This window comes from Priapulus caudatus, unplaced genomic scaffold, assembly GCF_000485595.1.
Source record: "Priapulus caudatus unplaced genomic scaffold, Priapulus_caudatus-5.0.1 Scaffold100, whole genome shotgun sequence".
In the NCBI taxonomy this organism is placed as follows: Eukaryota; Metazoa; Priapulida; class Priapulimorpha; order Priapulimorphida; family Priapulidae; genus Priapulus; species Priapulus caudatus.
The window spans coordinates 584,949-598,463 of NW_014577161.1; the positions used below are offsets into that span (position 1 = coordinate 584,949).

A 13,515-nucleotide genomic window follows, 5' to 3' on the forward strand; every position below is an offset into this window, starting at 1 on the left:
TGTGAACACAGCTTAAGTGAGTGTAAGGATTTAAACAATACATGGAACAATACATTGACGTGTTTAACAATAATCCTGGTGCCTGGCAACGCCAGTTCGAAGACACACCGCATAGTACGAATTTGCAGTGGATAAACAAACTGCCTGCTTTCGGCGGCGCTCCTGCAAACATAACACAATTACATCTCGTAAATAACCACGAATGATATCAGTAACGCGCAGACATCAGGCCACGCATCAGCCGACGCCATGGCGTTAACGGATCACTCATCGGTCAAAGACTGCTTGCAATCTCTCGGAAACGCCTCCGAAATACCCGAAGCCGTACGAAGACACCGAGCTTCGCTGAATCCGGAACCGGGACAGATCCGGGTGTATCACGGCAGGGCGCACGATTCGGACCGGCGGCGGGCGGCCGATCTGACGCACGGCGTCAGCACCAACTTCTCCATCATGGCGTCCGAGCTCGTCACGCCGGCGCCCGCGACGCTGATGCAAGCCCAGCTCGACGAGAGGCGAGAGCGCATGTACGCCAGCCACCGGCAGGCGCCGCTCGGCAGGTCGCGCCACCAAGCGCCCGACGCTCCGTGCTACGACACGTCGGACGCGACCGTCTTCGGCAGCCCGCAGCGCATCAAGGACGACGCGGGCGTGATAGTGAACCCCGCTAAGTCGCCGCGGCAGGTCGACGCCGAGTACGAGCAGGGTCGCGAGCTGTACCGACTGACGCACCGCAACTTCGGCGTCGGCGAGTCGGTCGACCGCAAGTACGACTGGAGCGCCGTGCGAGCGACGACATTCGGCATAGCGACGCCGCACGACAACGCCGGCCGGAACGTGCGACAGACGCTGCAGTGGAACGACGACGCCGACGGCAACATCATATCGAAGCGGCTCGACGAGTTTCGCGAGCGCACGCAGCCACAGCTCGCGCGCGTCTACTCGCCGCTCAAGGACACGCTGAAGGTCGGTGACGAGCAGGCGTTCGGCGTGCGCTGCCGCCGCGACCAGTACGACGCCGGCGACCTGATCCACGCGCGCGCCGCTCCCGCTTGCCAGCGCAACACCGACAAACAGCGCGGCATGCTGGCGGCGATTCGGCAGCAGCTGAAGAAGGCCAACTACCACAACTTTCCGACTCTCGCGCACGCGTTCGGACGCTGTCCGCGCGATGGCGCCACCGACGCGATCGACGCCGACGGGCTGCGCAAGATGTGCGAGCGCTTCAACCTGACGCTGAGCGACGAAATGTTGCGTCTGCTGATGCAGTGGTGCGACACGAACGCCGACGGTCGCATCGACTACAACGAGTTCGCGAACTTTCTCAACTGGAAGGACATGCTACCGTCGTCGGATCTCGCGGAGACGAACGAGCGCATTCCGACGCTGCAGAAGCAGATCGACAAAGCCATCGAGGACTATCGCACGTCGTCGTCGGACATCGCCGCCGTCGCCGGCGCCGTCGATACGTCCGGCTACCGGAAGTACGGCGTTCCAACGATCCGGTCCGACTTACCGGTTCCGAACGCGAAAAAGATTTCCGACACGAAGAACTACGGCGAAGAGCCGGATGCGTCCGGATTGCTAAACCCCAACATGTTATCCAGCTACGGGCTGATGCCTCGCGATGTGTTCACGCCACGACCCAAGGAAGCCATTCGGCAAGTGTTCACAAATCTGACGAAGATGTCTCAGGAGGTCTTCGAAGAACTGTGGGGAAAGGCAACTGCGAAGCATCCTAGTGGACTTGTCAGTATCGAGTCCTTCCGTCAAGCTCTCGAGGAGAACGAGGAATGTAATCAAAGCAAATAAACGTATATTCACACAGAACTTCCTAATGGCATACAACTTTCCTATGGCAATTTGTAAATATAAAATCGTGAAAACATGGCCATCTACGCTTCCATTATATACTCGAAACGCTTGCGTGTAAAGAATATTTTTTGTTATGAATAAATTTTATACTAAATGCGTGTAACAAAATAAATTGGGGTAATTTTAAGACGATGAATGATCTTTTCATTAATGTTGTTATCTCAGATTTTCCGTGTGATTTAAATACTAAAGTAGGATTTACATTAATAACATCAACCGTTATAATGTAATTAAATCAACGCAAACATTAACACACGCGCACGCACGCACACACGAGCACGCAGGCACACACGCTCACGCATGCACACACGCGCACGCATGCACACACGCGCACGCATGCACGAATGCGCACGCAAAACACACACTCATATATTATATTCATGTTATCGACATAATATAGTATGCGCAAAATTCGATCGCCCGCCGCCATCCTGTGTGTGTGTGTGTGTGTGTGTGTGTGTGTGTGTGTGTGTGTGTGTGTGTGTGTGCGTGTGTGTGTGTGTGTGTGTGTGTAGTAAATGACATCACGAGGGAAAACATCAACCATACCACGGTGTTGACCTTCACCGAAGACCTGCCCGGTGTTCCACTCATGTGTGTGTGTGTGTGTGTGTGTGTGTGTGTGTGCGTGCGTGCGTGCGTGTGTGTGTGTGTGTAGTAAATGACATCACGAGGGAAAACATCAACCATACCACGGTGTTGACCTTCACCGAAGACCTGCCCGGTGTTCCACTCACGGAAAAAGACGACGCAGCTTCTACAATTTTATTTGCTGGAATTACGTACAATGCCTGAAATCGGTTAATGCGCAGGCTAACACAGCATGCGTGAGTATATGCACGAGTATGCTGGCAATGTCTGGTATCTGCATCTGAATCAGCATGTATCAGCACTTGGTCACAGTCTATCAACGTAGCCGTGTAGTTGGGAAGTTGGGAGTCTCATTTACGTTTAGGTGATAACTCTATGGTACTACCCCCAAGCCGACCTCTTTGCTGACATTGAGAGTGATCTCTAGACTACCCGAATGTTTTACGTCCTTGTTGGTTCTTTTATGGCGCCCCATTACTGAAGATGGAATGGCCCATACTTATTATGTAAAAGAAAACTATAACGAAAATCGCAAATAAACACATTGAACATCTATATAAATGAACAGATGGTAGTGGCTCTCTCTCTACTAAGTACAGCTGCTTCTCAACAACCATTGTAAAGCTAGAACCTGCGACCGGGAGTCGCTGCCTATTTAATCAGCAGCACAGCAGTTCGCAGGGTCTCCGTGGCAGGGCGTACAACCAAGCTCCGTGATTAGGGAATGCCACTTCGAGGCTTTTAATCTATGATTCATGATTTGTTATAATGAATTAAATTTATTACATTTATATTTTAAAATATTTATTGATTTACATTTATTTGATTAGATTTATATTTATTATATATTTATATACGTATAAATTTATTATTATTATTGATCATTTATGCTTAATTTTTAATAAATGAAAAACAGTTTGAAATAAAAATAATTCTGAGATGGAAATGGGGTTGAAATGAAAATTAATGTGTTAAAATGAGTTAAAAAATAGCCAACAACTGGTGAAAAAGTCCGTAACCATCTGGACCACCATACTCGAGTGAGCGACAGGCTGGCTATTCCAGCATATAATATCTCTAGACAGCATGTATATAGGTGTAGACCGGTAGCGGTCACACTATGAGTGCCTGGCCCTGGGAAGCTTCGATCTCCTCGTAGTACCACGCTGTGCGCATGTATATAAATATATTTTAGCATCGCTAGCACGCACCCGTAGTTAAGCATTACCTGGACGTTGAAGCAAGGATTTTAAACAGTCTTTCAGACGGTTCTCGTATTTTTCCGACCACTACAATACTTACTGGTATTGCTTGCATAACACCAAGACAAGTATCTAAAGTAAAGCTAACATGTCTTAGAATAATCGTACATCGTTAGATTTTCATTTTCATTTCATTTTCACCCAAAATATACAACGATTGAAATCTGTTTGTTCACATAGTGTTGACACGATTACTGTCCCTGCACTTTGACATGGAAACTTGAATTAAGCAATGGAGAGGTTGTACCAGTCTATAACCACTACGTCACTCAATTAGATGCGACTTTGTCTGGTGGTTTTCGATTCCAAACGAATTGTTGCTATATACGAAAGAATGTTGCTGTATTGTTTGCTATTTTATATACCACAACAGCATGAACGCATATTGGAGTAATCAATAACATGTTCGCTATTAGGTGAGACTATATTTCGTTATATCTTGCTCAGTTGTGCACTGTTATTTATGAAATAATTCCTTTAATTCCTAATGAAATGTACTATATAAACGTAGAAGTCGAGGTGTAAACGCCTTGAGGCAAGTGTGTGTGTGTGCGTGTGTGCGTCGGTGTGTGCGAGAGAGAGCGCGAGAATGTGAGTGCGTGTGAGTGCGTGTGAGTGCGTGTGAGTGCGTGTGTGTGTGTGTGTGTGTGTGTGTGTGTGTGTGTGTGTGTGTGTGTGTGTGTGTGTGTGTGTGTGTGTGTGTGTGTGTGTGTGTGTGTGTGTGTGTGTTTGTGTGTGTATGTGTCACATGTGCATGTGGGGTGGACGTGCGTGTGTGCTGATGTGCGTGTGGTTAGCGGCGAATAAGACAACATGAAGACAGTTGACCGATTACATGTTGCGGACGTACCGTTTATTCCTCAGTTTATTCTCTGGACGACGGCACACGTAGTAGATGTGCACACGTAGTATAGATGTGCAGAACGCTCGCAACTGTATATTGTTCTAACTAATCCCCTTGACAGATTTAATGTGTGACATTTACGACGCTCACCTCAAATGTAGCGTTGCTTGATTCACTGAATTATACACGCATTACGTAATTCACTGTTTTTACCACATCCTCCGTGATTCATTGATCTCAACATATGCTGACCTATCTTTAAACGCCCTGCATGATACACAGATTTATACACAACCTACGCTATTCACTGATTTCTACACACACTGCGTGACACACTGATTGCTTTACACGCTCCGTAATTCACTCATCTATACACACCGTGTGTGGTACACTTATTTCTACCCACGCTCCGTAATTCACTCATCTATACACACCGTGTGTGGTACACTTATTTCTACCCACGCTCCGTAATTCACTCATCTATACACACCGTGTGTGGTACACTTATTTCTACCCACGCACCGTGATTCACTCATCTATACACACCGTGTGTAGTAGGGGGCCTACACTCATTTCTACACACGCTCCGTAACTCATTCATCTATATACACCGTGTGTGATACACTTATTTCTACACACGCACCGTAATTCACTCATCTATATACGCTCTGCGTGATTCCCTTCTCCATATCCTGCGTGACTCACTGACCTATACACACTCTGCCTGATACACTTACTTCTACACACCCTGACTGATTCACCGACCTCTACACACTCTGCCTGATTCACTTACTTTTGCACACCCTGTCTGATTCATTGACCTCTACACACTCTGCCTGATACACTTACTTCTATACTACTAAAAAAACGAACTTTGTCTATGCATTCCGCCATTTATTGATTTCGAACCCCAACACTTGCCACGCTGTTAGTTTATCACCCTGAGGGTGGCCTAAGCACATTTAAAAGTATACACTAAAAACTAATATCTCAAAGCAAGTAAAATATTAAAAGTATGATATAAAACAATGGCGGTTGTATTCGTAACGCGCAATGTATGTTGGGATTCTGCATTTCATGTTCTGCGATAGCGCGCGTGTACGTGCACTGGCAGTGCGTTACGCCAGAAATGCCGGTAGGTTTCGGCTTCTATTCGCCTTTGATCTCAGGCGTTAGCTGGTGTTTCTCGGTTGCCAGCGAGTCAGTTGTACATTTAATTTACATACAATTACAATTACAATTTACATACAATTAATTTGAGAGTGCTGGTAAAGCAATGTCAACTGCGTGTATACTGTGTACATTGTTTACTGTATAAGTACTGTATACACAGTTAATATACGCAGTTAATATAATGTAAGTACTCATTAGAACGGGGTGTTTTTTACTGTCATTTTCAGGCATTCAGCAGGTGAAGTATAGATAGAAGGTGCATTAAGTGTAACGTTCATAAGGTTTTTCGATATATCAATGACGGCAATTACATTAAATCTTACAAATCAATGACATTTATGATTTTAGATGAATTTCGGGTACAGTCTCCCCTTCAGTCTAAAATGCCCTCATCAAAACAAAAGGCAGTGGTCACTTCTTCTTAAAAGGGTAGGGGTGGGTGGGGGGCATAGAAATAATATAGATAAACGAAATAATGATGAAATAATATGAACGATGAAATCTATGGTGTGGGTACAGTGCGGAGGTCAGTGTAGGGGCAGGGGTGAAATGGGTACATAGCTGCTGCCTGCGGCACTTAATTTACCTGACATTTCACCACAGGGACAACTCCTACATTTCGCCTAATAAGTAGTACGCCATATGTGCACTCAAAATATTTGCACATTAACATACATATGTGTAACGTTCTCTATTTACTGTGCTGGATACAACATAAGCAGGAAGAGATGGATATGCAATTAACGTGACTACATGGTGTAGCGTATATTCTCGTGGTCCTACTGTACTCACACCTGGTCGCAGAGAACACAAACACCAGACACATCACTGAACGTGACATCCCCTTCCTTGTAGATAGTTCCATGGGGTACTTAAGATACATGTACTAATTACTACACCAAACAGATCAATTATAAAATCTTTAACTCTTGAGGTTCAAACAGTGTGATAACTGAAAACAAACAAATCTGGCTTTGACGATTAAACGATTTGTCAAAACTAACCAACTTTACTAATCAATGCTAATCGAGGTAATTACTCAATTACCGAATACTCGATTACTCTGTCACTCAAACTGTAACGCATTTAACCAGACTTGATCGGATTACTCAATGATAATATGAACCTTGGTAAACACACTAAACTGTAACACAAATACATATTGTTCAGTCTCCATAGTTAATCTTTAAAGTCTTCTGAACACACCACACACAGTTGTGAACAAAGTCTTAGCTTTCTGTCAATTTCACAGGTTGAGTTTCACGACAGGTTTTCGAACTCTGGTTGACCTGCGAGTTTCTTGCTGATCTAGGACAACCTTCGGGGATGCTGTGTGCACTGGAGTATTGTCTGGTCTGACATCTGCAGATCTGGGTTTCACAGTATTGTCCAAATTGACTGTGGGTGCATGGGAGTTATCAGACTTATCTGAATTTTCAAAATTCACATTCAAATTCAAACTCACCCCTGGGTGCAACGGGCATGATTGGCACTAAGTTTCCCTCATTTTTGATGGTTGAATCATGTGCATCTGATTCTGGTAAATCTGACAATTCAGGAGTGACCAAGAGTCTCTTGAAAAAAGAACTGTTTCTGGTCACGCATCGTCCTTCACCGTTGGCAGTGATCATGCTACCATTCTTGGGCACAATTGTCAGTGAAGTGGTCTCATATAGGGTGTTTCCTTTGGTCATGTTGAACGGGCGCTTGACCAAGACTTGGTCACCAACTTTCAGGTCGCTGGGTTTGACATAGCGTTTATTGTCCGCATGCACTTTCATTTTCCCCTTTTTCTGGGAGTCGCGCTGGCGCACTATTACTGCGACTGGGTCCGTTTCATGTACTTGTGGCAGTTTGCTGCAGACTGCTCGCTTGAAGAACAAGGTTGCCGGTGCAACTCCGGTTGTGTCATGAGGAGAGGTTCTATAGTCTCTTAACCACAATTGTAGGTCTTTCTTCCAATTGGTTCCACGAGCTTTTGACACCCTGACATGTTTCTTGAATAATCCTACCATTCTTCCACTTCACCGTTGGCGCGAGGCCAAAGCAGTGTGATTTTGCGGTGCTCAAATCCGACGGTCTCAGAAAATTTCGCAAACTCGTGGCTATCAAACGGTGGACCATTATCGGATTTGACTGTTTCTGGTGTACCGAACGTGGAGAAGATTCGGTCGAGCTTCGGAATCACACACTGAGCAGCAGTGGAGCGGATTGGCTCGATAAATGGAAATCGTGAGTATTCATCAACGAGAAGAAGTACATTTTCTTCTTCAGCATTGGCAAAATCTACACTTATCTTCTCGAATAGGCCTTCTGGTAGCGGTGACATTTGCAGCGGTTCATGTGTTACCATGGGTGTCGCAATTTGGCATGGTAAACAAGATCTGACTTTCTGCTCAACCAGTCTGTCCAAAAGCGGGAACCACACTTTCTCTCGCAATAGGCCCTTGGTTTTAGCAATACCGAGGTGTCCTTCATGTGCGATGTTCACAGTTCTTTCCTGAAGGCTAGTCGGTACTATGATGCGGTTCAATTTCAAGACAAGGGTATCGGTACACGTTAGCTCACCTTTAACGTTTTCAAGTCTTGAGAGTTCAGATAGTGACACATTTGGCAGAGGTTTGTGCCAATTACCAGACTTCATGGCTCCCATTGTGGCCTGAAGCAGTGGGTCTTGCATGGTTGTTAGCTCGATCTCAGACAAAGTCATTGCCTTGGGGACAGCGTTCTGCGCGACATAGGCAACATACTTGTCTGCAGTTTGCTCGTCATCAATGTCCAATACACTTGGGGCAGATATGGGATGATGCGATGCTGGATTGTTTGGTCCTGGTCGGTATTCTACAGTAAAGCGATAGTGCTGTAGGTCCATCAACCAACGTTCGATCCTGGCTGACGGGTTTGACACCGGGTTGTTGAACAGGGAGACCAACGGTTGATGGTCAGTGACGATCTTAAACTCCTTTCCATAGCGGTATAGGTGAAACCTCTTGATCGACCAGTATATTGATAGTGCTTCTCGATCTATCTGCGGATAACGCGATTCTGTCTCCGATAGTGGATGACTGGCGTAATGTAGCGGATTTGTCTCATCGGTTTTCTGATTCGTCTGGGTTAAGACTGAACCTAGTCCTACTGGGCTACCGTCCGCAAACAACGTAGTGGGTTTCTCTGGGTCAAAGTAGCTTAGCGTGGTCTTTTCAGACAATGCAGCTTGTAGCTTTTCTAGCGCGGATTGTTCTTCCTTTCCCCAGGTCCAGGGAACGTCCTTGCATGTCAGACGACGTACCGGTTTCGTTATGATCGCAAAGTCTTTGATGAATCGCGAGCAGAATGAAGCGGAACTCAACAGACTCTTGACTTCAGTTACACTAGTCGGTGGCGTGATTGCTTTCAAGTCTGCGACCTTCTTTGGGTCCGGTGACATTCCTTTAGCGCTGAATTGATGTCCAAAGAACAACATTGTCGGAACACGGAATTCACATTTGGGAACATTGATTGTCAGATTCGACTCGGTCAGACGTTGTAGCACACGTTTCAGACGCGTATCGTGTTGCTCGGTGTCAACACTTCCAACGTAGATGTCGTGACTAATGTTACTAACGCCCGGAATTCCCTTGGTCACGTCACTAACGATGTTTTGAAATATCTCGACAAAGCATGACATCCCGAAGTTGAGACGCTTGTAACGCCACAACCCTACATGTGTTGAGAACGTGGTCAGGTTTCGGGAGTCAGGGTGTAAGAGAACCTGATGGTAACCATGCTTCAGATCTAACTTGCTGAACACTTTGCAGCCATTTAAGTCTGCAGCGATATCGTCGATGGTCGGTATGATGTGACGTTCGCGGATGATCGCACGATTCACAGAACGCATGTCTACACATATCCTGATTTCGTCAGGTTTCTTTGGTTTTGGAACAACCACTATCGGGGAAATCCAAGGTGTTGGTCCTTCTGAACGCTCAATGATATCAGATTCCTCGAGTTCATTCAACTTTCCCTCGACGCGTTGACGGACATGAAATAGAATGCGACGGTGTGGTTGGGCTACTGGAACGACGCTGGGGTCTACATGGACTTTAACCGGTTCACCCTTATAGGCACCCATTCCACTCGTGATGCAGGACAGTCACACAGAAACTCAGGCGCATTCGGTTGCTCAGAAATCGCATTCGCGACTTTGATCAGACGTAGCTTTTGCGAGGTTTTCCAACTTAGAAGCAATCCACTAGGTCCAGAGACAACGTAAAATGTCTCCTTAGATGTACATTGGTCACTGCGTACCTCAGCCTCGAATTTTCCTTGAAGCACGAGCGGTTTGTCGGACATGTACGGAAATATCTGAGATTTCGATGGTGCGAGTTGCGGCCGATGGTGGAGATGAAGGTAATCCTCCTGATTGAGAATGTTCACAGTCGCTCCTGAATCGGCCATAACCATGGTCTTGGTGTTGCCAATCATGACGTTGAACACGGGTTTTTCCTTAATGCTTGATCCGGATCCCGATTCGCCTAATCGGAAGATGTATTCGTCATCGTCGGTAGCGTTGACGTAGTCCGAGGCCAGTGGTCGGTGATCGTGCTCCGTGATGTCCTTTAAGGCTCTGGCATTATGCTTTCGGTTGAAACCATGCCTTCCTTTCCAGGGTTGATAATCCCGATTCAGTTCGAATCTCGATGATCGTGCACCCAGGTTTTGAGCGCTGCGGCACACTTTAGCAAAGTGATTTACACGACCGCATTTTCTACATTCCTTCCCTTTCGCAGGACAGTTTCCTCTGTGTGGGTATGGTCCACCACACAAACCACAAGCGGTGTTGTCACGATTATGACTGCTCAAATTATGGAGCGATTGCAGTTGTTTGCCTTTTGCCCTACTGTTTAATGCATGTGATTGCTAGGTGGAACACTGTCTTTCTATGATGACGGTGTGCTCGTCTGCCATTTCTACTGATCGGGCAGTTTTACGCAGATTGTCCAAGGTCAGTGTCTGCTCGATCACTTTCCTGCAGAGGCGATTGTTGTGCGTACCTTGTATCAACTGGCGCTTGATTCCTAGGTTAGCATCAGCAAAGTCACAACGTTTTGATTGGATGACAAGCCTGGTATGAAACTCACCAACAGTCTCAGTGCTCAGCTGCTTTAAGTATCGAAGCGGAAAGGACAATCCAGCAGATTACCTGTCAAGACACACGCCTAGCGTCACTGAGTGCTCTAGGAGAGAGGAGAGGGTTATGGAGGAGTACATCAACCACATTGCTGCTACCTCTGCACCCAAAGCAATGACCCTGACTGAACTCCACAACTGCACCGAACGCGATGCGACCCTGCAAGCTGTCATTCACGCCATTCGTTTTGGCAAATGGGAGATCGAGAGACAACGACCCGGTGTTAACACGGCATTATTCGATCGAATTCACAAAGTTCGAGGGGAACTGTCCGTGACCGAATCCGGCAACTTGATTCTACGTGGCGCACGAATTGTTTTACCACATGAACTGCAACAACGCGCTGTCGAGCTGGCACACGTTGGTCATCAAGGCATGGTCAAGACGAAGGCACTCATACGTGAGAAAGTGTGGTTCAGCGGTATAGACCATCGAGTAGAGGAAATGATTCGTAGTTGCATGGCATGCCAAGTAGCGACGCCAACATAAACACGGGAACCCCTAAAAATGTCGGCACTGCCTGAACGTCCATGGTCAGAGATCAGCACTGATTTTGAACAGGTACCTGGCATGGGTACGCACTTTATGGTAATCTCCGACTTCTCACGCTACGTCGTCGTGAAACCAGTGTCCTCTCTCACAGCAAATGCTGTCATCCCTGTCCTTGACAAGATCATTGGAGAATTCGGTGTACCCGATGTGGTCAAGTCGGATAACGGACCCTCCTTCAACAGCAGCACATTCTCTGACTACGCACGGCACAAAGGCTTCACGCATCGTAAGATTACTCCCCTGTGGCCGCTCGCAAACGCCGAGGCAGAACGCTTTATGAAGACGGTAAAGAAGTCTATTAAAGCTGCCATAGCGGAAAGGAAAACCTGGAACCAGGAGCTGCACAGCTTTCTGCTTAACTATCGAGCAACCCCTCACAGCAGCACTGGCATACCTCCAGCTACGCTGATGTTCGGGAGGGCCATCAAAACAACCCTTCCCCGGATCGCGTACGAGCAACCGCAGCACGACGTCCGCCAGAAGGACAGCGAGTCCAAAGCAAGGATGAAGGTGTATGCGGATCGCAAGGCATACGTCAGAGAATCTCGTATAAAAATTGGTGAACCTGTGCTCATGAAGAGAGAGGGAATGAGGAAGTCTGAACCCCCGTTTGATCCGAAACCCCTCATCGTTACGAAGAGAAATGGATCGATGGTGACGGCTGAATGTCATGGAAAGACAGTCACCAGAAACTCGTCCCGTTTCAAACGCTCCGCCACACGTCCAGAAGACGTCCCGACGTCGTCTGATGAGGAGGAGGAAGAGCTGGGTCTGCACCAATACCCCGGACCAGACGAACCGCCGCCGAACACTGTGGTCCAGCACGCTCCAAGGCTACTCGAGGTGCAAGGTAGACCGCAGCGAGAGCGTCGGCTTCCGGAGAGGTTTAAGGACTTCGTCATGGCGTAGACATTTCGTTGGGGAGGAATGTGATGTCCAGCCCTATTGTTTACGTTTGGTATCGGTGATGACTCTATGTGTGCAATGTGACGCATGCGCGAGCGGACATCCGGGATAAGAAAAGAAAGGAGCAGCGGGAATGATTAGACAGAAACGAGGTGTTACAATCTTTGTAGTTCAATTATGGTTTGATATCATCGATCAACAAACAATAAGAACATTACAGCAGTATTCATGATAACTTGGCGCAATTTCATAACAGTGCTGTATATCCAGAAGCTTTTACTACAAGGATCATAGAATCGTTAGAACCGTTTTTGTCTGAATATTGATACTCTGTCTGAATTTGTCCCTGTCTGAATACCCTGTCTAACTTTGTCTGAATATTGATATTCTCCACCTTTTGCACGGGTATTGCTCTATAGTGAAGATTAAACGTTTATTGGCGAATGAATCAAATCAATCACTTGTTTTATTTATAGAGGAGATATATTTCTATGCTCAAGCCAAAGAAATTTATGAAATTTCCAGCACCTAATTATGTTACCAAACAAATTTTGAATTTTTATGTAAAAATGGTATTTTGGATATTTCTCAACTACCAGAAAGAGTGAGGATACAAAATTTTTGCCACATGTTAAGCACAATATGGACCAAAATAGTGCGTCAGGATTCTTTAATTTTTATATTTACCGAGAAAACTGGAAAAAACTGCTTAAAATCAAGTTGTGTGTTAGAATTGAAGATTTTAGCGAATAAAGAGGCATAACTAATAAAATACGGCACTTAATAACAATCCCTGACGCACTTCTTTACCACAATATGTTACCATTAAAACGAGTGAAAAATTAAATTAATCCGAGTTGTAATCACAAAGAAATATCCATTTATACATCGGATACTATGTCAGAAATCGAAACGGAGAAATCACAAAGTTGTAATCACAAAGTTGTAATCACAAAGTTGTAATCACAAGTTGTAATCACAAGTTGTAATCACAAAGTTGTAATCACAAAGAAATATCCATTTATACATCGGATACTATGTCAGAAATCGAAACGGAGAAATCACAAAGTTGTAATCACAAAGTTGTAATCACAAAGTTGTATCCATTTATACATCGGATACTATGTCAGAAATCGAAACGG

The 13,515-nt window shown here is 45.9% G+C and overlaps 1 protein-coding gene across 1 annotated transcript; it reads left to right on the top strand.

Moving 5' to 3' along the window:
• Positions 1-249: 249 nt before the first annotated feature.
• On the top strand, positions 250-1,812 carry LOC106805110 (EF-hand domain-containing family member B-like). Its single transcript, XM_014806590.1, has one exon. It carries the CDS (start codon positions 250-252, stop codon positions 1,810-1,812), a length of 1,563 nt encoding a protein of 520 aa, XP_014662076.1.
• Positions 1,813-13,515: the final 11,703 nt, after the last annotated feature.